At 41.4% G+C, this 27,240-nt stretch overlaps 1 protein-coding gene across 3 annotated transcripts; it reads right to left on the reverse strand.

Annotated features, from left to right (window-relative positions):
• Window positions 1–12: 12 nt before the first annotated feature.
• LOC129731070 (striatin-interacting protein 1 homolog) lies at window positions 13–26,157 on the reverse strand. Of its 3 annotated transcripts, none has more exons than XM_055690811.1 (10): window positions 25,974–26,157; window positions 24,798–24,920; window positions 24,419–24,702; window positions 24,182–24,357; window positions 23,959–24,123; window positions 23,720–23,895; window positions 22,114–22,285; window positions 21,847–22,055; window positions 21,540–21,784; window positions 13–1,013 (listed from the first exon to the last, which is right to left on the reverse strand). In XM_055690811.1, exons 1-10 carry the CDS (start codon window positions 26,031–26,033, stop codon window positions 89–91), a joined length of 2,535 nt encoding a protein of 844 aa, XP_055546786.1. In that variant the 5' UTR covers window positions 26,034–26,157; the 3' UTR covers window positions 13–88. The 3 variants fall into 3 exon arrangements, with proteins under 3 accessions (XP_055546786.1, XP_055546787.1, XP_055546788.1); XM_055690812.1 differs by having other exon boundaries at window positions 23,750–23,895; window positions 25,974–26,156; XM_055690813.1 differs by having other exon boundaries at window positions 24,798–25,691; window positions 25,974–26,128.
• Between the last annotated feature and the right edge of the window lie 1,083 nt (window positions 26,158–27,240).

The following is a 27,240-nucleotide window of genomic DNA, read 5'->3' on the forward strand; positions in this document are numbered from 1 at the left end:
AAACAGGCCAAGGATTTGCCTAACATGATTTATTCCATCGCTGGGTCAACTTTACACACGATTGCGTTTTAATTTTACGGGAAGATCTTCAAAGATCCTCGTTTGAGAGCAGCAAGTCCCAGTCGATGTTGTTATTGTAAACCTCCTGCTGGAGCCACAGTTCATAGTTCTGTTTGAATTCTTCGCTCAGTTCGACGTCATCGCTGGGTTTGCGTCCGTTGGTGACGTTTGCGTTTCCTCCCTGGTTGCCACCGCCATTCACTACATCTCCTTCGACGGGATCGTCGTACTCACTAGCGATGATGTCCGGGGCGCTGGTTTGCAGGTAGCGACGATTATTGAACCGATCGACGCAATTTCGCAGGGCACATTCCTCCGCCTGGAAGTCCCATGGCCTAGCGTCCAGGTCATTACCGAACGCCCAGTCATCATTCAGCCGATGGCGGACCTTAGCGTAGATGGCGCTGATGGTTTTCATGTTCGACTTTCGCCACTGTCGGCCGAGATATTTGGTTTGCATTTTCAGCAACTTCAGCACGTACAACTGCATGAGAGCGTGTCGAACTTTGAGGGTTCGCTTTAGTATTGGAGACGATTTGAATACCACCAGCATCATGATGCGGGAGTGCTTCCACTTGGTCAATTTGTTCAAAATGCGTAGAAGATTTATGCAGGAGAATACATTCCGCCAGCAGTAGGGTGCCGAGTCACCAATGATTAGGGACTCCGATGTCAGCTCCGGTTGTTCGCCTATCATGCACGACGGGAAATCCATGATCGGAATAACGTTTTTTGACCCGACGTAGCTCATGATATTTTGGTTGAAGAATTTCAACACCAGCGGGATGCAGTTGGCGAAAACCAGATGCTGAGACATGAACTCGAACTGGTAGATGTGGTTTATTTTGAAGTGCTTCAAGTACAACAGCAGGATAGCCGAGACGGCTTTGACGGTGATCTCCTTGTGCCGGCTGACGTCGATGCCCAGCTTGGTGGATTGGGTGACCGTCATTCTGTGGGGGAGGATACGAAAATTTGTTTGTTTATATATTTGCTTATTCAGATGCGTACGATGATTGCAAGAAAATGTAAAAAAAGTAATTAGAAAAGCCTTTTTTCCAAAACATAACCAAGAAACTACTACTCCGATCCAATCTGAAGGGGGTTTGAGGAAAAGTTGTAGGGAACATGTTCTTCGCAGACACAATAGAACTTTTTTTTAAATAATTCCCCTTTCGATATGGCTATTTTTTTGAATCTGGGATTATGCCCCGGAATCTACTATTTTTTATTGTTATTTATTGGAGGGTTAGTTAAGACGTCTGTCTTTGGTAGTGGTTAGAATATGAATAACTGTATTTCTGTCATGTAATAATAATTGCTAAAACTCAAGGCTTGCTTCAGCTTCAACACTCCTCCTCAAGCCGCAGAGAGTCCCATCAACTTGCAACTTTCTTCAAACTTTATTCGTTGCAGTGGTTTGGTGAGACCATCCGCAATTTGCTCCTCTGTGCTAATGTACGTCAGGTTTACCACACCACGGCGAAGAGCGTCTTTTATGAAATGGTGGCGTACGTCAATGTGCTTCGTGCGCGGGTTATAACCACCATTTTTCGCGATCGCAATGCAGCTTTGGTTGTCGCATCGGATCTCAATCGGTTCATCGTTGTTTTTATTGAAAAGTGCTGACAGACCACGCCACCAAGATGCCTCCTGCACGGCAGTCGAAACGGACATGTATTCGGCTTCACACGTTGAGAGCGCCACTGTTGATTGCTTCTTGCACACCCACGAGATTGCACCGCCCTGTGCCATGAAGATGTTGCCACTTGTGGACTTCCTTTCATCTGGATCCGCTCCCCAGTCAGCATCGCAATAACCGACCACGCTAGAATCTGCATCCTTTCTATAGATCAGCTTCATACCGGAAGTTCCACGTAGGTAACGCAGAACATGCTTCACTGCGTTCCAATGTTTGACCCCGGGATTGTTGTTGAACCGGCTAAGAGTGTTCACTGCAAATAGAATATCCGGTCGAGTGCTCTGCGCCAAATACATGAGACACCCGACTGCTTCCTGATAGGGAACGTCCTTCATAGCAGTGGATTCATTGTTATCTTTCGGGCTCGCTTCTTTTGTAAGCTTCTCACTGCTGTTCATCGGCACCTTTACTGGTTTGCATCGTTCCATGTTGAACCGTTTCAGAATCGACTCTGTGTAGGCTTCCTGATCCAAGCTGATGGAATCATTGGCTCTTCTGATTCGGATTCCAAGGCAGTGTTGCGCTTGTCCAAGATCCTTCATCCGGAAGCAGCTAGAGAGATGTTGCTTTAGTTTGTACTTCCATGCTGGATCGTTGCAGAAGATCATCAGATCGTCGACGTATATTGCAACAATCATCATTTTACCTCCTTTGTTACCAATATATACACATGGATCGTACTGTGTTGGTTTCAGGCCAAAACGTCGAAGAGCCGCATCGAGTTTTTGGTTCCAAACTCGGCTTGACTGCTTCAAGCCGTACAATGCCTTGTTCAGTTTGCACACCATCGTTTTTTGATTATCGTCCGTGAAACATGGAGGCTGCTCCATGTAAATCTCTTCATCGAGATCGCCTTGTAGAAAAGCCGTCACTGCATCCATCTGGTCAATCATAAGGTCGTGTTTGATTGCCAGGGCGAAAAGGTACCGCAGCGAACTATAATACCGAACGACGGGAGCGTACGTCTCATCGTAGTCTACCCCCTTTCGCTGGGAGTAACCTTTGATGACTAAACGAACATTGCCTTCAGCGTTTCGCTTTGTCTTGTAGACCCATTTGCACTTGATTGCCTTCCTTCCTTTCGGTAGCGAAGTGATAGTCCAAGTTTTGTTGTCCACCAAGGCGTCAAATTCTTCCTGCATAGCACACTTCCAAGCATCACTATCGTCGCAGGCTAGCGCTTCCTGATGTGAGACTGGATCGTTACCGAATTCGCCATTCATGCCCGATATCACTGCCACGAAACCATCGTTGATGCCTTCATCATCGGAAAAACCAGCGAAGTCGCTTGAGTCCGAGCTCGAGTCTTTATCAGGGGTTGACTGTGGAAGTGAGGTACCAGGGAGGCCAGTGCTATCAACATAAATGTTATTGTACTTGCCTGCAAGAACGTGCTCCCGTTCGCTGCGCTTCGACACCTTTGACCTAGGTGGTTGTGAAAATTGTCGCGAAGGGAGCACAAGATCAGTCAAGGTACTTGAACTGGTTTCGCTATCGTCTTCTAAATCACCTTCATCATGTTCGTCTTCTGATTCCGATTCGCAGGGTGTTGCAGTCAAAAGTGTCGGCTCAAGCACGGTTTCAACCGGATCTTCGATGTCCAGTCTAACATATGATGGCTTGACACGCCGCGCTTCGGGGCACGCTGCTTCGGATGGAACGCCTTCGTTCAGAAAAACGACTTCACGGTTCTTGATTGTAGTCTTCTTTTTTAGATCGTACAGACGATAGCCTTTGGTTTCTTCATCGAATCCCATCAGTATACACTCGTGGGATTTGGGGTCCCACTTACGCCGCTTTTGCTTTGGGACCTGGACCATAGCTTTAGTCCCAAAAACTCTAACATGTGAAAGGTTGGGCTTCCTTCCATTCCATGCTTCCTCGGGGGTTCGGTCGTGACCACACGTAGGCGATCGGTTAATTAAATAAACGGCTGTGGACACAGCCTCTGCCCAAAATCCTTTCGATAGTCCGCTTTCGAACAAGAGACACCTCGCTTTTTCTACGATTGTTCGATTAGCGCGCTCTGCCAAGCCGTCTTGCTCGGGTGTGTAATCGTTGGTCTTCTCGTGTCGGATACCTTCCTTCTGTAAGTAACCTTGGAAACCTTTGTTTAGGTATTCCTTACCGTTGTCAGTCCGAATCACTTTGAGCTTCTTTCCGCTTTGGCGCTCCGCCATGGCGTGGAAGTTTTTGAATACTGCTAACACTTCCGCTTCTGATTTGGTTTTTAGGAAGTACACGAAGATGCGTCTGGTCTTATCATCGATAAATGTGATGTAAAAACGGTTACCACCGATCGAGTTCATTTCCATCGGTCCACTAATATCTGAATGAACCAGCTGTAGTACCTCGGACACACGAAATCCACCTTTTGGTAACGGCAGCTTCGATTGCTTACCCATCGAACAAACACGACAGTCCGTAGCATCAGTTTCATCATTCAATGAAATTCCAGTCACCAAGCCACCAACAAGTTTCTTTAAATTTCTGATACCAAGATGGCCCATCCGTTTGTGCCAGAGATCAAGACTTCCAGCAACGGTGCACGACAAAACCTGTTTGCTATCCACCGCTTGGTCTAGCTTGAATTGATTGTTGGAGTGGCTTCCTGTTGCCACCAGCTCGTCGTTGAGATTGAAAACCTTGCAGCCATTGTTATTGAACATCACGGAATATCCCTTCTGCACAATTTTGCTAATTGACAGAAGATTCGCAGTCAACCCAGGAATAAGCTGCACGTCACTCACCACAACGCCGTCCTGAAGATTCCTGCACAATGGTTTAAGATTTGCCATTCCGCAGGCAACGATATCCATCGTGCACCATTAGCCGCGACAACTTTGCCATGCGCTTGTTCGAGATTTGTTAGGAGCTCTCTATTGCTTGTCATGTGTGCATACGCCGCAGAATCGAAAACCCAGTCGTTCTTGTTCTTCTTACAAATCGTAGAAAGCACCGTGTGAAATGTTTCACCTTTCCTTCCGTCCTTGCAGTCCCTGGCGATGTGACCGAATCGAGCACATTTCCTGCACTTCGGGCCCTTGGAAGAAGTTGGTTGTTTCACTTGCTTTGAAAATTTTTCATTTCGTTTGTTGGTTGCGAAGGCCTGACTGTTTTTCTTGCTGCTAAGCAATGGTTGCTCCTGAAGAAGTTTGGTTTTCACGAAGTCACCCGTTATGGCGACCCCGGAATTTTCCAAGGCCATGATCATGGGACGGTATTCATCTGGAAGGCCAGCCAACAGAATCATACCAACCCAGAGATCCGACAATTTGAACCCGATGCCATTCAGCTGATGCGCTGTCGAAATCACCTGATTTACATATTCGTCCATCGGGTCGCACAAATCCAAATTCGTCTTGATGAGCTTATGGAGTAATCCGATCTGCCGGGAGAGTCCTTTGTCCTCGAACGCCGTTTCCAATTTGTCCCACGCCGTACGCGCTGACTCCGCGTCTTCGATATGGACATAGATTGTAGGGTCAAGGAGCAAGATTAGCTTCAATCGGGCTTGTAAATCCTTTCGCTCATCTACCGCTTCAATGGCTCCGTTTTCTTTTATCTTCGGCTTGATGGCATCCCAGAGGCCTTCCAGCTGGAGAAAAGTTTTCGCAGCAAACTTCCATGACGACCAGTTTTCACGTCCTCTCAAACGTTCAATGGCTGGAATGTTGGATGATCCGGAAACTCCGTTTGAACTTGAAGTGCTATTTGAACTCGTAGTCATTTTCTAGCATTGACTAAGCCCATAACCTATTGGAGGGTTAGTTAAGACGTCTGTCTTTGGTAGTGGTTAGAATATGAATAACTGTATTTCTGTCATGTAATAATAATTGCTAAAACTCAAGGCTTGCTTCAGCTTCAACATTATTTTTATTGCAATCTCTTGGAATTGAGAAACGTGAGGACAGCGAATGAGCTCTTGCAGAGGCGGAGACTTGCTGAGTATTAAACTCGGCACGAGAAGTTCCTACAAAGTGGTAAACGTAATCAGGAACCGGACGATGCCACTTCCTACCATGTGCAACGACAATGAAGGAAACCTCATAACCGAAGAGATACGGGTGACCAAGGATCGGCGCACAGGATGAAGCCGTCGACTGAAACAGATAAATTGAGAAGGATAGAAGTGAAGGCGGAGATATGGTCTGCTGAACTAACGAAGGTAAGCAACTTCATCAAAGAAGCCATACCTTCTTGGGGTGAAATGCAAAGTCTGGGGGCGACTATCACTGATACCCATAGTGATGGAACGAACTGACAGTGCATATTAGGGTGCCAGGCAAAATGGTAATCTCGAATTTCAAAAAAAAAAACCCTATACAAAATGTTCACCTGCTCGAAAAAACACCCTGTGCAAAATTTCAGCTCAATCGGACTTAAAATGGGGTGGCGCAAAGCGATTGAAGTTTGGCTTTTTTGAAAACCGAAAAATCACCGAAATTTCGGTTTTAGAAATTTTTTTTTGATGCCAAATGACTTAAAAACGCATGAAACGTCGGGGAGTGGTGTCATCTGAAATTTTTTTTTTGCAAAAATTTGCTCTCTGGGACTTAGTCGTTTTTTCAATTGTGGAAGGCGGAGTTAAAAATGTTTAGAATTTATCTTTTGAAATTGATCACTAGTCTCTCGAAATAGCTTGTATAATGATATACACTATAACTAGCATCGAATACATTATGTTTCATTAGGGTGGTTCATTTATTCGGCATAGGGTGGTTCATAGTATTGTGAAAAATGAGCATAAAATAAAAAAAAGCACTTTGGTTCGTTTGATTGGTGTGACGTTTTCGACAAAGTTGAAGATAATTATTCTTTTTTTTTAAAAAAAATTACACTCAAAAAATTATTCATTCAGAAGTTAGAAGAAAGATTAAAAATTAATTATTCAAAAGGGCTCATTTTTTAAAAACTTGATTTTTTTTAATAAAACCTACGAAAGATTACCAAAACAATGAAACTAGTCCGATCATATAGATATTGAGAAAAATAAGTTATAATTTTTTGAAAAAAAAAATTTTTTTTGAAAAAAAAATTATTTTCAATTATTTTTTTTAAAGGCATATTTTTTTTGGAAGGACAAAATATTATCTACAACTTTGCCGAAGACACTATGCCGTTTCGACTGTAGACATATTTTTGATTTCCAATAGAGCACTCTATGAGGAATCAAGAATAATTCTACAGTCAAACCGGTTTATTTGATTGGCATAGTTTATCTGGCAAAGTTGTAAATAATAACTTCGATCCTCCAAAAAAATGTACCCTGTGAAAAAAAAAATGAATTTAAAATATATAACTTTTTTTTCCGATTTCTCCATGGCCGGTTTCGTTGTTCAGGTAAACTTTCGAGGTTTTTATAAAAAAAATCAGTTTTTTTAAATGGGCTGTTTTCGATAATTAATTTATAACTTTCTTTATAACTTCTTTTTAAATTAGTAATTTGTTTTCAGAGTGTATATTTTTTTTTTGAAAAACAAAACTATTATCTACAACTTTGCCGAAGATGTCACACTGCTCAAACGAACCGTGTTGGCTCTAAAAATTTTTGTAATCATCAATACCTATCCGAAATAGCATTTTCCAATAGCTTTTCAAAAATGAGTTGTATTTCAATAAATTAAACCAATTTTCTGGTCACTTTTTTCCATACGATGATTGGCGCTCTAGTGCATATAAAGTAAAGCGGAGTGAAGGAAACAAGGAAAAAAAAGTGAAGGCCTAAAAAACCACGAAGCAACTGGAAAGAACAGCCTCCCATCCGAACTTTTTAAAGCCGGGAGTGAGCAGCTGTTGCGTGCAATTCCTGTGGCGCATCTTGAAAGTTTGGGCCGAAGACTATAAAAATGACCAGCTACTCGATTGCAGTAATTATTATACACTGAGGCTGTTGCAGGAAACCTTTGTCGGAGAGTACAAGTGCGGTTTCTGGGAAGGGCAATCCTTAACGGACCAAATGTTCACCTTGCGTCAAATCAAAGATAACTAGAACAAGATACCTAACTTCTATATTTTTCATACATTTCGAACACGACCGATTTCCGACGGTTAGTGCTGCCATCTGGTGACTTAAATTCTGATAAAATTGTCACTATGCGCAAAACCAATGTATCGTGCATAGTCCGTCATTGATCGTTGAGCTGATCAAGATTGTATATGAAAAAGGTGTAGCAGTTTGGTCAGCTCGACGCTTAAGATAACATGCAGATTAATGATATTGATTTTTTGCACTTAATGCTATTTATTGCCATATTTTTTGCACTTCAAAGTACGAAAGAAAAGTGTGAAGACTGTCAGAGTGGGGGTTTATATTGAGGGGTTATATTTATTTTCAGGTCCCATTCTACCAAAACTTAAAGCTTGATATGTTACGAGCCAGGTTTCAAAACCATAGATCATTGCACACGAAAAATAACCTCACTTTTCTGACAATTCCCACGGGTTTGTTTACAATGCGTTCCATTCACTTTTTATGCGATAGGAGTGAAAATGAATGATACGAGTACGAAAAAGATGGGGAAACTCTCCGCGTATGCGAATTCGTTACTGTGATCTTTTGGTTTATTCTTGGAAACGCAATTTTTAACAAGACAGTTCCGCATTTTTATTCGAGCCGAAAATTTTACTATGTAAACGAACCAACGACAACTGACAAATCCCTTTCTTCTTCTTGTTTTGTGAAGTCATCGTGCAATGATCTATTGTGCATAAGGTCAGGTTCACCGGGGCCAATGGAATATAAAAAGGTACGGAGATGGTTTGAGTTTCGGGTTTAAAGGGCCTTTCTCCTAGAAAGGTATAGCAATCACTGAAAAAACCAAAGGTATAATGTGCTCCAAAGGGTCGAATCTCGTATATCAATCGACTTAGTTCGACGAGCTGAGCATTTTCTGTATGTGTGTGTGTATGTGTGTGTGTATGTATGTAACGGTCTCCCAATCTCACTCGATTTTCTCAGAGATGGCTGGACCGATTTCCATGAAACTAGTTGCAAATGAAAGGTCTAGTTGCCCCATAAGACCCTATTGAATTTTATTGTAATCGGATTTTTAGTTTCGAGGTTATGTATGAAAATGTGAAAATCACAAAACATCATTATCTCAGAAACTACAAAACCGATTTGAATAAAATTGGTATCAAAAGAACGGGCTCGTTTTTTGAACTATTTGTGAAATAATTTTATAATGATTGGATATGTAGTTCAGAAGTTATGCAAAGAAACGTGTTTCAAACACTATTTAAACTCACTCACTTTTCTCAGAGATGGCTGAACCGATTTTCACAAAATTAGTGTCATATGGAAGGTCTTGTTGCCCCATAAGACCCTATTGAATTTTATTTGTTATTGGACTTTAACCTTGTCCGTTATGTATAATAATGTAAAATCAGGCTATGACAAGAAACATGTTTCTAAGACTGTTTGAACTCACCTACTTTTCTCAGAGATGGATAGACCGATAATCACAAAATAAGTTGCAATAGGAAGGTCTAGTTGCCTGATAAGATCCTATTAAATTTCATTATAATCGGACTGTAACTTTGTCTGTTATGTATCAAAATGTAAAATTAATGAAACTCCTTTATCTCAGAAACTACACAACCAATTTGAACAGAATCGGTACCAAATGAACGGGCTGTCTTTAAAACCCCTAAATAACGAATTTTATGATGATTGAACATGTAGTTCGAAGGTTATGGAAAGAAACGTGTTCAGAAAACTTTTTTAAATTCACTCGTTGACAAAATCGAAAAAAATGCTGCTCTTAGGCTCATAATAGTTGCCCTAGAAAGAAAAAAATTCACAGGAAAAGCTATAATTTTCCATTTTTTTTTAGTTTGAGCTTCGGGGCAACACTTGTGTTGACCAGTGTAATCGGACTTCTATTTTATCCATTATGCGTTAAATTGTAAAAATATTGAAAATCTCTTCTTTTAAAGATTACACGACTTATTTAAAGAAAACAGGTGTCACAAATCCGGATTTCAAAATGAAGTATAAAGTTGATTGCTGGGCTCTGAGCATCATCCCGGGTACTGAAAAACTCACATTGGGTAATGTTTGTCCCTTTTAGACTGGTAGAAACCGGAAGCTACTGTCTAGAAATTTAAAATGGCGTCTGAAGATGATTTCTGGCCTTAGGGTATCATACCGCTTCCCCAAATCGTATTGGATAATATTTGTCACTTTAGGCTGTTGATCGGAAACTGTCGCCATCTTCACCATAAAAATACCCAGATTAGGCAGTTCGGCAATTTTATGATGGATTTTATGATTTTATGATTATCAGGCAACCAGAAGTGGTCATCTGGATTGAAAATTGAGTTTTAGGTCGGATTCTGGCCACTGGGTATAATCCAGGTTTCAAGAACCCATATTGATTGGTATTAGGCCATTCATTGGATGCCTCTCAGAAACGATCAGTAATATCAACTGCGTTAAAGAATTCCAATTTCACTGATAAGATCATTCAAATTAATGTATAAGGAACAACATTTAATTATACATTATTTGAAATCTACTGACTAACGTTGACTTAAAGAATCTTAATATTTATAGGCAGTATATAAGTACAAATCGATTATACCACAATCAAAAACAAAATCGCATCATATAGTTGTAAGAATTTAATGTTATTTGCATGTATATGTGTTAATTTATATTCACATCGTCGGTTTCGTGCAACACTGGCACAACTCAAAAAACATAGTTTCGAGTAAAACGCGTTTGAAAATTTGCGTCAAAAATTTATTTTTGGGTTTTCAAGAAAACTTTTAAGTGTAAGATTACCAATCCTTATTTAACACCTTTGGGTCTATTATGCACATATTACGTGCTCACGTTGTCCAAGTTAAAACCTTATTTTCACTAACTTTATGGAGAAATTTCGATTTGTGCAGCAAGCACTTTTACTCATAACTCTGGAATTTTTGTGATTTTCGGAATGGGATTTCGTGTGGTGAAACTTAACAGTATTTGGCATCGTTTGCCATCAAAAACTCAAAAATGCAAAATTTTGAGTTGTGCCAGTGTTGCACGAAGCCGATGATATGTTAAATTTTAAATGTTCGGTATAGTTGTGCTGTTGGCTACTAAAAATTTTTTGTTTAGAATGAATAACAAATCCAGCAGAAATAATCAAGGTGTATTTTTTAAGTGTTGGAGTAAATCTATTTTAACAAATTATAAGTTCGAAGGAGAAAGGCTGGATCTCACCGCTAGGTGGATTAATTTAGGTTTTTCTGTTAATAGTGATGGCGTAGAAGTCAAAAAACAATGTCCAAAAATCAATGTTCGGTATATTTTTTTCAAGAAATTTTCACAAGTTATGACAGTTTACGGCTGAAAATGCCTACCTGCATCGTTAAACAATGCAAAATACCGTTAAAATGGCGTTTGCTCGTTGACCGAGATATACGCCAAAACCCCAACACGTGCTTCTGTTTGCCTTTTTTTTCGTTACTAATACAGACAAATGTCTTCTTCTTCCTCACCTTTGTATACCTCATTGCACCGGGGCACCCGATTTTTGCTTTATTAACCTCGGCAAGAGTGGAAAACTTAGCTGTAAAGTGTGCTCATAGCGGTTATCAGGAAGTTCTGATGGTGGGCTTTATTTTAAATGATGCGCTGATAATTCTTGATTCTTCCGGAAAGTTTCATGTTTGAGAACTAAACATTCGTACACATTATTATCATTTTTCGGATGGCGGTACCGTACAGTCGCCTACATGGATACTGAAAAAAATTTTCACCTTTCAGCAGTCATGTCTTGGCGTTGTCGTCAGTTGATTTTGACGTTAAGTATACATCATATTAACAGTGTATAAATTAGTTCGATTTTTGCTCACGCGCAGCGACAATAATGTCCGATGAATTCTGCAAGAGTCAGGTATCTTGTTCTAGTCATCTTTGGTCAAATCCTTGACAAGTTCAGAGAAATAAACTTGCTGACTCTGTTTATAGGCGACATACGATTCAGTTAAGTGCAACGAATTATGGCAGATTATGCTTGAACACGGTTTTCCAACAAACCTGGTTAAACTGGTACGTGTTTTAATCATGCGTCAGGATAGAGGATGTAATTTCGGACCCTCTTGTGACGTTAGACAGTCTGAAGCAAGGTGACGGGCTATCGAAGCTGTTGTTTAACTTTGTCTTGGAGTACGGAGAGCTGGCGTGCAAAAAGTGGTACTATTATCTCAAAGTCTCATATGCTCCATGGCTTTGCGGATGATATTGATGTCGTCGGTATTAACCTCAGGGCAGTGGAAGAGACTAGAGATGCACCGAATAGCACTATTCGGCCTTCGGCCGAATTGGACTATACTTTTTATATTATTTTCTGATAAGCATTGGCCACTATTCGGCCGAATAATAAACTTGCTATGGTGAGCCGAATATTCGGCAAAATCCAATTTTTGCTGATATTCGGCCCGAATATTCGGTGCATCTCTAGAAGAGACATTCGTGCCTTTCAAGAGGGGGGCAGCTAGAGGATTTACCATCAACTCTACCAAAACAAAGTGCATGGTGGCTAGTGGAGAGCGTGGAAGTTCGTCGAATTTTGTAATGTCCATGGTCCATACTAAATTTTTAGAATTTATATGGCCAGTTGTATGTGTGGTCCCCGTGGCTCTGTGGTTAGCGATGTCGGTCGGCTAGCTCTCCCACACGGTTGTGATATCGGGTTCGATTCCCGATCGAGTCGAGGATCTTTTCGAGCTGGAAATTTTCTCGACTCAGCACAGGGGCACGGTGTATCGTTGGACTTATCCTACACATGCAAAAATGTTTGTTTTTAAGCACATTTTTATCGATAACGAATTCTCTCAACTAATCTAGTTGATCGAGACCGCTATTAGCCCCAAGGCTCAGCGTTAAAAATCTGTTTTTCGTTAAAAATCTGTCCACGTGGAATGTGGATGGCCTCTTACGTGTAAGCGTGCACATAAATGAATCATCGGAAATATTGTCTATTTCATTGCTACTTAGACTTTCTGCCTTTTATTCATAAATGTCAAAAATATTCACCCACCTACCTATAGTTGTTATACTACAGTCTCTTTGAGCTGGCAACAAAAAAAAAAAAAAAACAAAGCAAAACAAATCCATGGCAGAATTTGATTGCTAGTGTCCAGCACAGGATGTGTTGTTGCCAAAATAAAGGGAAGCTTTATCGCGAAGGAAAAGGCCGAAGCCCTTAACCGGAAAATCGGAACGTTTGGTGCTACAACGCTTCTGCTGAGATATGTACTGCCTAAAGCAGTCATGCCCTGAAAGTATCTGTGTCATCTGTGTTAACTTTCCCATGGCGCCTCGATCCATCCGGCTATTTTCGGGATGAGTCGATGCGTCCATCTACCTTTGGTAAAAATGGACCATTCCCACTGCCACCTGGCCATCGAAGTTGACCTTCTGGCACATCTGTTCATCTGAAGGACCAAAAACGAGACAAAATCTCTTTATTTTAATTATCGACATCAAGCGGTGGAGAGAACGCATTTTACACTCGAAATTTCATTACGCTTATATTCCATTCATTCAACAAAAGGACTGTATTAACTCTCGCCGCTTTTTCGTCGAGAGAATCCTTTGTTCTCCCCGGTACTGGTATAGCGAGGGTGCCTTTTCATGATAAACGTACCGTACCACCCGCATACGTGCAACAGTTTTTATGTAGATATATTTTTAATGAATTTCATTGTTGCCCAAGTTGAAAACTGAATATCTTGACTCACGACAATCATTTTTTTACATTGTACCTAATATCGTAAGCAGTGCTGGTACAGCGCGTCTGATATGCATTTCTAGCAAGGTTAAGTATAAAAAACGGTACGAGAAAAAAATATTGTCGTTGGTCGAGAAATTCGGTTTCCAAGTCCAACGAAAATATTCAAGTTAATCAACGAACAGGTTAAAATAGTTTCAACAGTCGTGAAGTGTACGATCCAAGAAAATTTGTTAGGCAATGTTTGAATGGTTGAAAAATTTTCAGTTTAATTTGTTCTATTGACGTTGATTGTGAATTGTTACTGAATTTCCACTTTAAAGATCTCTTGAATGCGGTCCTGTCTTAACTTGATTTTGATAGATTCAACTATTCAAGATCACCTTTTTGCCTGGTCATTAAAGCAAAAAAAAAACAGTTTTTTGGTGCATGTTCAAACTATTGGAGCGAACTGTTCGAACGATGCACTGTGAAACCAATGTAGGATGGAACAGCAAAAAATGAATGCGAAAGCGAAAGCTTGGGCACCGATTTGCTGCAGAGTTTTGTTCGAAGTTGCATATCTGTTCTGTGCTTCTGGTGATCCGTATACCCTTTTTCGTCACATTGGTCGAAGCACTCTACATCCTCTTTGACAATGATGTTGATAAGCATCATGCTAACCAGGACGCATATTGCCTCGTATGACACGGTTCGAAACGCGACCCTCAGGTACATGAGCCTGTAGGCAGAGCTGCGAAAAGTCAATATCATACTACTGACATTACGCCAAAATGATGCAACACCAGAATCAGCCAACTACGGTGCATGGTTCATTACAAAAGAGTTTGCGATGTTATAATGATTCTCTTAGCGTCAACTCTCACTCTCATTTTTTTCTTGCTATCTTTCTCGATCATTCGGGTATGGCTGTACTGAGATTGAACCAGCAGAAATATCAAGTTCATTTTGACAGCATGATGTTATGAGGATAGTAAACATAAAATCAATGATTTTTCTTTAATTGATATGTATGATATTTATTTATTTATTTATTTATTTATTCAATAATTCATCCGACAACAGTCTTAATGAAAATATATAAAGTATGTGGCTGGGAAAAGCCGCCTCGCAAGGCCACGAAGGAAACTTTCGAGCCGGCATAAAAACCCAGCATCTTTTAGGAATACAAGTGCAGTATAACATATATCATAAAATAAAATACATCAATGAACAATTCACAATACACAATAAGTTACTGAAAATTAAAATTTTCAAAGTATCGATTGAAGAGCAGAGCCATTTGGCGGATAGGCTCGTTCAGGCCGTAGTTTGTGCGATGCGCATTTGTATGCAATAAACGCTGGTCTCGTCGAGGTCGTAGAGGGCAATGCAACTGTAACATAGCCAAGATAGTTGGACAATTATACCGGCCTGTCAAAATTTTGTGTGTCATTTTGGTAATTATTTCTTTGCGGCGCTGTTCGAGTGGTGTGATTCCAACTAACAAGCATAGGCTTTCATAGGGTGGCAGGTGATCGGGATCTCTCCATGGTAGTGTGCGACAGATTCTTTTAATAAAGGTTTTCTGAACGCGCTCAATTCGCTGAATCCAGACCTCATAATGCGGGTTCCATATAGCGCACGCAGTTTCCAAAATTGAGCGAACCAAAGAGCAGTAAAGAGTCCGCAAGGTGCCATATTGATATTGATATATAGTCGGCGTGCGATCAAACCGAATTAAGCGCCGTTTTCTCAGATTGAGTTATTGACACCCAGTGGATATGAGAAGTAATAATCTATCTATTATGAAGTAACGAAATCGTTTGAGCATTTGATAACGATATTATAACAAAAATTCTCTGTAACAGCTTGTACACAGCAATTGCGGCGGTAAATGTTTTTAGAAGCTTGGTTCGGTTTGACTGCACGCCGACTAAAAGCATTGTCAATAAACAACTATTACTTCGTTTTGTAACTGAGCGTATTTTAGTTTGGTGCTTTTTCATAACACCAATTGTTATAGAAAGAAATCTATTAATATTTTTCAAATGATCTCATATCTGAAAAATAATATTGCATTTTCATTTGTTTTTTGACAGCATGAGTTTATTAATTTGATTCTTGAATATTGTGCTTGTTGTAGGTTAAACTAAAGACAGTGTTAGTTCGCGGCAAAAAATGAATCGCGGGTGGCAAAACAGAAAACTTAAAAATATGTATGGGTATGTATATTTGTATACAGATCCTGTTAAATTTTGGCACGGTTCAACTTTGAAACTGTTCAATTTCGGTTCGGAACGGTTTTGCTTTTCTCCTGGTTTCCATTCATATTTTCTTTCAACGAAGAGGATGGCCGGAGTTAATCGACTGGTTTCTGATATATGGCCGGAATATGTTTCAGTAACATGGTAACGATGATCAAAGCAGTGCTTAGAAGTGCTTAAAATCCTACCATGCCTCGAATTGAAAAATGTAAAAATGCGGACCTGTTTGAAATTATAAACCTAGTTCATTGGTGGCCATATCTTGAGTTGGGATCGTCACGGACCGCAAAGCAGATCAAACTTAAAAAATCCTGATAGCAACAAACTTCAAGCTGGCACTGACATAATCACGCTACTGAAACGATTTTTGATATTCCAAAAATCACCTTGATTTGCCTTGCAGTGACATTTCCGAGTGAACACTGTATATTCACGACGATTGACAATGAGAACCCGAAAATGGCAACAAAAGAGACAAGATATTGAATCACTTGTCGGATCTCCACGCTAACTGTGATAGTTGCTGGCTATTCATGAGAGAAAGAAACGAGTGCGATGATATTTTCTCTCTCGTCATAGTCAGCATGTTGCTTGGATTAATCGCAGCTCTGCCTGTAGGTGCCTTCCAGTTTTCCGCGGTAGCTGGAAGTACCCAACGCTTTCGATCACACGGGTCCGCAATACCTGACTTTGGACGTTGCCACGCCAGTCAGCAGCTTCTGTCTGCTGCTTAAAATCGCCGAGCTATTCGACAGCATGCGTTTTCGTGCAGGCATAGTCGACGTGGCTCCTTAAGCTTCAACACGCCGTCATACATGGCATTCCACAATACCGAACCCAGGATGGAACCTTGTGGCACTCCTGCGGTAAACGGGACGCATTTCTGACCATCGTGTGTGTTGTAGACCAGCACTCTATTCTGAAAGTAACTTGCCAGAATTTTGAACAGTGGCATCAGCACTCTGAGACACCGAAGCAGGCCTCAACATCGTCGAATGAAGCACCAAATAGAGAATACGCAACCCCTTCGTCTCACTCGCTGCTACTGAGTGAGTGAGAGTACTTCGCAAACTCAGTTCGGCTGGTGCTTGCCGAAGAGAAGATGAACACTCCTCATATTCCACACGACTGTTGCATGTGTAATCTTTTTCGTTCTGCTTTGCCTTCCGTCTTTCGGATGAAGTTAAAAACAACTTCAACTGACAAAAATATTGCTTAAAATGAATTTCTACAATGTCGTCGTCGTCATCGTCTTCATTATCGAACTGAAGCGACTATAGTCAGTTTCAATGAAATCGTGAACGATAAATTTTAAATCGTCAACTGATACAAAATTTGCTCGAATCTGCTTTCTTCGTTGCTACCTTGAAGCCTCAGTTCTAGCAATTCAATCTGAACCGACGATACAAATACGCCGAATAAGAAACGAAATGTTTTGTGCTCAGTGAGCGGGAAAGCGAAACAAAACGAAGTTGATATCAAGTCGATTTGAAGACGAAGTTGAGTTGCGTCATCGTTGCTTGACGATGTACTCATGAAGGTGAAGATTGAAGGACCTGCTCCGAAGCGCGCAAGCTATAGAGTCCCAGCTGGCGCTATTGAACGCGTTTTCGTGACAATTGCGCAATAGCGAATGCCCCTTCTTTTACGCTAGAGTGCTATCACGGCCGTCTTGGTGACGGAGAGAATAGCATCCACCGTGTACCTACCTTTTCGGAAGCCGGATTGGTTGCTTGACAGACCGCTTTTTTGGGATTACCCTCTCAAATCCCTTGCCAGCTGTGTCTAGCAGACAGATTGGTCTATATGCCGATGGGTCACCCGATGGTTTTCCTGCCTTCGGCAGTAGTACAAGTCTCTGTTGTTTCCATTCATCCGGGAAGAGGCATTCGTCTACGCATTTCTGCAGGACCGCCCTGAACAACCCAGGGGCTTTATGGCCGTTTTATTAACCAGGTTCGGAGTTTCATCTGGTCCCGGTGCCTTGCTCACCTTCAGGGACCCTTACCCTTGCCGCCACCTCGACCTCTGCGCGGCTGCCTTAACTCGCTGTAGTGTATCGGCATACGGAGGCCAGAAGTTTGACTCGCAGTGTTTGAAAAGTCCCTCAATGATCCGCCCCCACATCGCTAATGTTAGCTCTGCCGGGTCTGACGTACCTCTTGTTTTGGCATTAACGACCCTATAAGCGTCACCCAACGGGTTCGTATTGGCACTGTCGCAAAGTCTATCGAAATAGGCTCGTTTACTGGCCTCAATTGCGCTCTAAAGCGTTACCTTAGCAGATTTGAATGCTGCCCGGCGCTTCGATCTCTGCGCACCAGTGCGCCAGCGTTGCATTCTCCGCCTCGCACGAAGGCACGCACTGAGGAGGTCGGCTATCGTGTCGGTCCACCAGTATGCCGGAGACCTTCCATTTCTAGGCTAACAAGACCTAGGTATGGCGGCGCCGCACGCCCGCGATAGTGTAGCTACAATTCCGCCCTCCGGGAGGTCCTCCTCCCTTTGAGGTCCCATCTTATTGCTGGTTGTGGTATTGGCCCTACCCGTCGCTTGCCGCCTCGTGTCTACACTATAGCTGACCGACTGGTAGTCGCTATTAGTGTGGCCGTTGTTTACTCTCCAGTTCGTGATCAATCCCGGGCTGCAGAACGTCACGTCGGTGATCGATACCGCACCGTTACTGTTGTAGGTACTTTTAGCACCGACATTAGCCAGATCTAAGTTGAGCTTCGCCAAAGGTTCCAACAAGATTTGGTCCTTCTGGTTAGTGCAGCGACTTCCTCACTCCACCTGCGGCTATACCCGTTAGTTCCACGGTTCCACGATCGACCATCTGAGCGAAATTCTCTGTAGATCAACACGGTGGAGCATAGCAACTCCAATAGAATACAATATTGTGCAAGACACGGCACAAGCGTATCTTTGTTGTTGAACAAGCATCAAGAATTTCTCTTAATGGGCTCTCAGTTGGGTATGTATAAAGTGCTAAATGAAGTCATTTACCTTTCGAAAATTCCCAAAAGACCAAATTTCACTAGGTTGTAAGCAACCCTTTTTGTTTTTTAAGTATACGTGATATCATGAAAATAAAAAAATATCACATAACAATGCTGAAGTACACATCCTGGAAGTATTTGCCAAATCGGAAGATAATTCCTAACTGAGATGATGCTTTCGCCTTGAGCGGGGGCCTAGTGTGGTTGGTAACGTCTCCGTCAACCACGCTCGACGCCTGGGTTCGAATCCCACCGCCGACATAGGTGTCGATGGTTGTGAGGTGGCGTGATCCACTCACAACCAACCCAACTGGTCTAGATTCAATCCTAGCCGACACCGGGAGATTTTCTGAGGCGAAAAATCTCTGGGATCACGCCTTCCATCGCATGAGGAAGTAAAGCCGTTGGCGCCGGTCCGTTAATAAACGGGTCGTGAGTTAGGATCCTGGGTGTGGAGTCGCCTCCCTGGGCGTCGGTGATTGGCCACAACAGTGGCGGAACTAAACCGACGGAAAATAAACGAGAATAAAAAAAAAAAAAAAATGATGCTTTCGAAACAACGTATGACACTTGATTTTTGAACGTTAGTGAAGAATCAAGAAATACTCCCAGGTCTTTCACGGTGCTCACGCGTTTTATAACAGTGCCGCTTAAGACGTAATCGGTGAAGGCTAGCTGTCGCTTATGCCCAAAGGATATCACAGAGCATTTGAAAGCGTTGAGGACCATTCGATTCGTCTTGCACCAAGCCGCAAAAAAGTTCAGTTCAGTTTTGGAGAAAGAGGGCATCACTTGGTTTTTCAATAACATAGTAAAGTTTCAGATCATCAGCGTAAGATTTCTTATGGCATTTCAGAACGTAATTTACATTGTTCATGTACAACAGGAACAAGAATGGCCCGAGATGACTACCTTGTGGAACGCCGGATTCCACTTGGAATGGGAACGAAACATGATCACCTATTTTAACGGAAGTATTTCTGTTAGTCAGGTACGAGCGCAGCCAAGAAAGAAGACTACCGCCAATGCCTAATCTTTCAAATTTAGCCAAAGCAATTTCATGATCCATTTTGTCGAATGCAGCAGAAAGATCTGTGTAAATTGCATCTACCTGCGACCCTTTTCCCATATGCCGTACGATGAAAGAGGTGAATGATACAAGGTTAGTGGTAGTGGAGCGTTCCGGAACGAAGCCATGCTGGTCTGACGAAATGTACTGCGAGCAGCATTTCTGTGTCAAAAAGCTCAGAACAATCAGCTCGAAAAGCTTTGACGAAGCACACAAGGCGGCAACTCCTCGATAGTTGGAATCATGTTGTTAAGATGAACGGTGCAATCTTTTAAATTGGTCTGACCAAGTTAAATATTTAGGACTAATTTATGATAAAAATCTTACCTTCAAGGAGCACATTGAGAATATCCGAACAAAGTGCAATAAATATATTAAATGTTTGTATCCTATTAACAACAGAAATTCTAGACTTTATTTAGACCAGCAATGTTACATGCAGTCCCCATCTGGACAAGTTGTTGTACAACCAGAAAGAAGATGCTTCAAAGAATTCAGAACAAAATTCTGAAAATGACATAGGAGCGTCCTTGCTGGTTTAGCACGAATGAACTACACAGGCTTACTAATGCGGAAATATTAGTAAATATGTCAAACCAAATTATCAATAAGTTCCGACAAAAATCGTTGAAATCCCCATTTACAACGATTCGCTCATTTTATAGTCAGTAAGATAGGTGTAAGATTAGAAAGCAAAGCCTTGGTGCTACATTCCGTATCGGAGCTCGACCTTTTGTTTATTATACACAGACTTCGCAGCCAACTGTCAAGTGTACAGGACAATTGCGGGGCTAGCGCTACGATCCTACTGACACTAACAGTCTCTCCCGAGCTGAGACTCGAACCTACGACGACTGGCTTGTTAGGCCAGCATCGTACCTCGAGACCAGCTGGGAGAGTTAGGTGTAAAATTAGATTGAAGTTTAATTTTAAATCCCTTTTTTTTCTTGACAAGTAGGTTTACAATTTTCCTACAATTATATTCACATAACTGCGGAAGCAGTTATAATCTTTTAATGAAATAAAGCTTAAAATATATGTAATAGTGTTGATATGTCACCGTTTGTGGCAGAACACATAATAAAAATTCTGAATAAATATTAGTAAATAAATAATTCATCACAAAACATCCCCCTCTATAAAAAAAAACAACTTAAATAGTAGCGCACTGTTAAGGATGCACTGTATAGTAATGTTGCTCTAATCAGCATGTTTTCTTTCAAGGCGTCAGCTTTTATTACGTTCTAAGAGCTGGTTTAAAAATTGTTTAATCAAGATGGCTGCTCCAATTTTTTCGAGTAACTTTCACCTTCGAGACATCAAAATAGTCTATGTTCATGGATGCAAACATTAGTTGACCTGTTGGAACGGGGGGACTGTCTTTTTCATTCAACTTATAGAGAGAATGTCGCAGTGAATGGTTGGTGCCTATTCATGTCGTCTGTGCTAGGCATGCTAGTGAATGGTTCATTGATCGCGAAAATTAGACCCTTGAACTTGTTATCAGTTTTTAGCTCGGATCGATAAGATAATAATCACAACTATCGTATTCCAAATTTTCCAACATTTGCATAACATATTGGTTATTGTTATTCATTATGTGATTAGGCTGTTATTACCGTTTGAAATCTAACCGTTACCGTTTAAGATCTGTCAGCTTCATTTTCAATTTTACAGAATGTACTCCAGTATAAAGAACAATGAGACGTAATCCCACGTCAGAATACTCACGGCATATCCTCCGGCAGCACATCGGCCATGATGTTGATGCTTTCGGTTTTCGCCTTCGAGGTGGGTGCCGCCGCAAGCAGAATCTTCAGCAGCGAAATCATATACTGGGGCAGATTCGGCAGTATTGCTTGGTACAGGGTTTCCGTTGGCGTCTGGGCAATCTCGCCCTCCGACGTCGAGATCGGATTGCGGGTGATGTCCTCCTCCTTCTTGATCTGTACGTCCGCCAAGCTGACGTACATGTGCTAGAAATTTTTGACCGGTTAAGAAATGCTGACTCTTTGGTGCTAACAAGGGGTAATTTTACCTTTTTGAGAGTGTAGAATCCCTCCTGAATGGGCTGTGGAAGACCGGCCAGCGTTTGCTGGTCATCCTTCAGGGTATAACCAATGAATTTGCTGCGTGACGTGTTGAGAAAAATGTCAATATCTTTACGGCGGATCTTCGGTGCCCACGGCAGTTTGTTGGTTGGTTGTTCGATTGGTTCCTGCGTGTCCGCTGGCGGGGTGGTTTCCTCTAAAATGTTTCGATGATTATTAGTGTTTCAAAAAAGGTACAGTTGTAACTAACGAACCTCCGTTATTTTCCAACGGCATGTCCATATTGGGGGCCGTAGCACTGTTGTTAATCGGATCCTCGTACTGGCGAAAATATTCGGAGAGTTCCTCTTCCGCTTCGGTCGAAGGTGTTTCCATCTCCAGCCCTATTTGTTCCTGCTCGTCCAGGGAACTTTGTTTGATCAGGCTCTAGATTGGCCCATTTTGTTTGTTGCATGGAAAGCAGAGTGGAATTAATACAACCAGCGAAAGGATATCCCTGGCTCGATTAGGGGGTTATGTATTGAGAGAACGAATGACTATATTGTTTGGTAATGATTTACTAGAATGTTGTGAAATGTAGCAGACAGGAACAACATATACAAGACAGCCAGTTATGTTGTCATATAAGGATAGCGTCGAGCGCAAGCAATGATTGGTTTACTCTACTCTGGAGGGGCCGTTCCTAAGCCCCGCGGTCGTATTTTGGACAATTTTTAAATAAACCGATAGCTCTTTTTTAACGACCACGTGATTTGGAAACGACTCCTAATTGTTGTTGGTATGAGAGGGCATGATTACTTTTTTTTAGTTATTAAATGTTCAGTTGCTTGCAATGTATTGTCTAGTTATGAAGGACATATATTCGAACGACAGGTTATCTAACGTCCCGTCAGAGGTAGGGTTAGGAAGTTGGATGCATGATTAATTAGATACTAGGAGCTATGAGCATTTTTGCTTGTGTGTAATAAATATACCATCTTTTGTAAACAGCAAACGCAACTAAGGAGAAAGCCTGATCGTAAATGGTTTTGTTTTGTTATGGAATGATATAATATCGAACGACTAGATAAAAGAACAAGTGCATAAGTAACAATTGATAGGAGACAGTAAAATGCAGTATAATAAGCCAGAGAACTGCGAGAGAAACAACTACTGACCATTACCCAAAACACTACATAATGATAGGATGATCAAACATTTTCCGCTCAGCTTCGTGTGAATTACTATAGCCTATGATAATAGTGATGAGTTTTGTTTAGAACACGAAAATAACAATAGCATACTATAAGAGATGAGGTCTACATTCCGGCATTATGCGCCCAATAAATACGGTGATTTTTTTATTTACTAAAATGGCTGTTACTGCTATAAAAGGTAGCAAAACGACTCTCCTGAGTGTGTTTTTGTAATGGGGAAGTGGTATTCGAGAGAGAAAGAGAAAATACGAATTAAATAAATCAAGTTGCAAACGAAACTAGTAGTAAATTGATCATTCGATGTGAAGAAGCATTCGAGGCCGTCGCTGTCTTTTCGTTCGTTTTCAGTTTGACTGAGCAACAATTTAATCGCCGCTTCTTTTTCTTACGACTTTCGAAAGTCGTTTGCGTTTGTCTTGTTGCATTTCTCAGTTACGTTCGTACTGTTTTTTTTTTCGTTTTTCGTATTTCTAGAACACAATTTGCTTGCAATGATCGACTCGAAAAAAAAATTGATTCTGAATAAGAAGAAAAAAAAAATGTGAGCAACAAACTGCTATCGGAGAAATTGGAAGAGTTTGAAAAAACTGCTTTTTGAAAAAATAATTTAAAAGTGGGGAGTTAAAAAGGGAAGAAAACATAATACTCAAGAAAGCTTTACTACCTCTTGCAACTGACTAGTGTTCGTACATACTCTTCGAAAGGGCTTGCTTCGCTTCGGGTTCTGATTGTCCTCGTTCGAGGGTGCCGTGATCGGGGGCGAACTGGCGCGCATAACTTTCGACACCTCGAGTGTGTCCTCCTTGTTCTGGGGCAAACCAGCCGCTTCACGGTATTCATCTGCGCATAATTTTCGATACGTGTGAGATCATTTCATACCGAGTGGGAATTGTTTGTTGTTACCTTTCAGTTGCTTCAGCGTTTCCATTCCACCCAAAGATACGAGGGACACTTTCCACAGCAGCAGCAGTACCTTCTTCATCGGAAAATGCGGTGCCAGTCCGCTGCAGAATTTCGTTATCATACCGAGCAGCTTAACCGAGAGTAGCTCGTCTCCAATGGGATATGCTGTGGAGAAAAGTATTGTTTTCTAAAATTGTTAATACAATCTTATCTGATTACTTACTGATCTCATTGGTAAAATTGGACACAAGCTGAGCGTACTCATCGCATCCACTCTCTTTTTCCGCACGTATCACTTCGGTTATAATGTACAGAACCGACAGAATGACTCTCAAATCCACGGAATCGGCTAGTGATACTGCGACCTTGCGGATCGCAATGCTGGCAGTCGATGAATTACTGCAAGAAAAAAAAACTATTTTTAACTACTGGAAACTCAATTATAAAATCTTTAACTTACTCAATCTCTAGATTCAGTAGTTCAACGAACGCCCCGAATACACCGGCCTCGTACAGCAGCATAACATTCCTTCGGGCAATGACCTGCTGTTCCTGGTCGCACTGGATCTCAGCCCAGCAGCCCTGTGCCAGATAGAGAATGCAGCGAGCCGCCTTCATGCGGAGATTTTTCTTCGACATGTCCAGCTGATCCAGCAGCTTGAGAATAATACTGCGCTGTTCCTTCTCGGATAACTTCTGCCAGCTTGGCGGCAGTTTGTAGTATTCCATCTGATCTTCGAAAGCCTACCGTTTTGTTATAGTAAAATTCGACAGTAAATCGCTTCCAAAAATGAGCAACAATTCCCATTCCCCCCCCAAAATACGTCGGCTTTCGTTACCTTCACATTATGCTGGAACTCGGCCTGCTCGGTGTAGCTGTACAGTTCCGCGATCTCGTTGGCGTGCGAGTCCGCGTCCGCGTAAATGAAATCTAAATCGGGAAACTCTAAACCACTGCTCCCCTGGAAAAATATCGTGTCAAATGCGGTTAACCAATGGGCCTATCGCGAGCGATAAATGGAAACTAATGTATGCGCAGTCGATGAGAGTAACTAAGAGTAACATTGAACAAAGCAAGATGTGTGTGTGTGTCGTACACAGAGAACTTCAATCAGGTGAGTTTGAGAAAAGTTTGATTTGATAGGGAAACTAATGAGCAAAAAACGACATGAACGGAAAAACGCGTTCTACTACACCAGATTCATTGTGAATGGAAACGAGAAAATTAACATTAAACAACGTTACATATAGAGGAGTGTGTGTGGGGGGAAATAGATCGAATACAGCAATCGCCTCGAAGGATGACCACTCTTTCACTATTAGTTTATTCAAAACTCATATTATATCATCAAAGTGTGCTCATCCCGAACCCACTGGATTACGTTTTAAGGCCATCTGCTGAGAGTTAGAATTTAATCGAACGAAATGAATGCGGTGGCTGAATTTAGTGGTGAATGTAGAAGAAATAGCAAAAAAAATAAACTAGCAGTAAATAGCAGAAGGTGTACTCATCGATTTGGCTTAGCGACTTTGCGTTTTTTTCGATATTTATAGTTTTGGATTGATGGGGTTGATATTGTCTGTTTTTTTGCAACTCAAAAGTGAGGAAGTTCGCGGAATTGCGGTAGCAGCGGCGGCCACGGAAGGGGGTTTGCTGCAGCGCCGTGTTCGCGCGGTATTTTTTGTCTTGGCTTAGATTTTTGGACGGTCGAGTTCAGGTCACTTACATCAAACTAGTAAAACGGTAGCACAGTATTAATATCCGGTAACGTAAGAAAATAATAAACAAAGAAAACGGCCGAAAATGGTGCTCTTTACCCCAACACTGACGCCCAGAAGTAAACATAAACATTCAAACCATACCCAACAATCAGCTGGTTTGTGACAAGAGGGGGCCAGGCCTGTGGGTGGGTACTCCGCCCCCCGTCGTAAGGATCGATTTTTCACTGGCAATCGTGGTGAAGCCAAGAGTGCAGATTTCCGGCCGTTTCTAAATCACTCGTTTTTCTACTTACATCCAGCATGTCGTTCTCGAAAAAGTTGTTAATGGTGAGAATATCACCGGAACCTTCCATTGTCGCGGTTTTTTAGCCCGGTTGGGGCCCTTTTCAGTAACTAAAATTGATTTTTTCACTGACAATTTTCTCCATGCAAACGAAGACGGATATTTTTCTTTTGTTATGCTGATTTTGACAGTTCGTCTGTAGAAAAAAGGTAAGGGGCGGATTAAGGAGTTTCCTCTAGGTGTATAACAGAAATAACTTTTATAACAGTGTTGAATTTTTTTTTCTGCTCTGTGATCCAGTTTCCATTCATATATTTGACGATTTGTTTAGCTAGTTGGATCAGATTTATCCTATAAAGCAAAGCAAAGCCTTGGTGCTACATTCCGATTCAAAACTTGACATTCTGTTTATTTATACCCAGACTTCGCAGCCGACTGTTTAGTGTACAGGACAATTGGCCCTGACGACTTTGTTGATATAGTCGTCGTTCGCTAACTGCAACATGTTTACATTGCAGTTATCGAGTGCCGTTCGATAACTGCAACACTTGACACATGCCGAAATTTAGAGGGGGGTCCGTCACTACAATTTTTGTTTTCAATGATGTCGAAATGTATTTTTTTTAATGAAGTACATAGTAGCAAAAATAGCAGAAAACTAAAATAGGTAAGCTTTTTGATTAATCAATTTGAAAGTCATATTTCCGCATCATAATTTATTGCGTTTTAGTAACTACTTTACATAACCAATATGTAGGCGAAGATAAAGTTCATCACTACAGAAGACCATTTTACGAGTCGTTTTTGAACTCAATTCATGAATGAAATTTTGACAGAAAGCTCGGAACCGCTGACATAACGCAAGTAAAAGCAACATCAATGTCAGCAGGATCCGTGACGTGAAAGCTAGCCAAACAATGCACAAGGATTTTTTTCTCTTATAATAATTACGGAAAGTGAACCACATAACATGGTGATCTGGCTTCATTGATTAATAGTGGAGATCTATAATCTCCAATCTAGAATGAAGAGACAACAAGTAAACGGAATCGATAAAAATCGAGAAAAATGAGAAGTCCTTTTGAAATGTTCCTAGAGATTCAACAATTTTTTTTTCTCGAATGCTCGCGAGATTTGTCACTTCAATGTCAAATATGACTTTGACTTTAGATTTGACGGATTGCGGTCCGATAACTGCAAAGTTGTTGCAGTTATCGGTCTTGCAGTTAAAAAGCGTTGCAGTTAAAAGACTTGCAGTTATCGAACGGCGACTGTAT

Source organism: Wyeomyia smithii, chromosome 3 (assembly GCF_029784165.1).
Source record: "Wyeomyia smithii strain HCP4-BCI-WySm-NY-G18 chromosome 3, ASM2978416v1, whole genome shotgun sequence".
In the NCBI taxonomy this organism is placed as follows: Eukaryota; Metazoa; Arthropoda; class Insecta; order Diptera; family Culicidae; genus Wyeomyia; species Wyeomyia smithii.

What these genes read in the sequence shown, in the direction of transcription:
- LOC129731070 (XM_055690811.1), bottom strand. Translation starts at nt 26,033, where the DNA reads ATGGAAGGTTCCGGTGATATTCTCACCATTAACAACTTTTTCGAGAAC. An exon ending in TCGAGAACGACATGCTGGAT is followed by an intron (nt 24,921 to 25,973) that starts GTAAGTAGAAAA and finishes ATATTTTTCCAG; the next exon opens with GGGAGCAGTGGTTTAGAGTT. An exon ending in CAATTTTACCAATGAGATCA is followed by an intron (nt 24,124 to 24,181) that starts GTAAGTAATCAG and finishes TTTTCTCCACAG; the next exon opens with CATATCCCATTGGAGACGAG.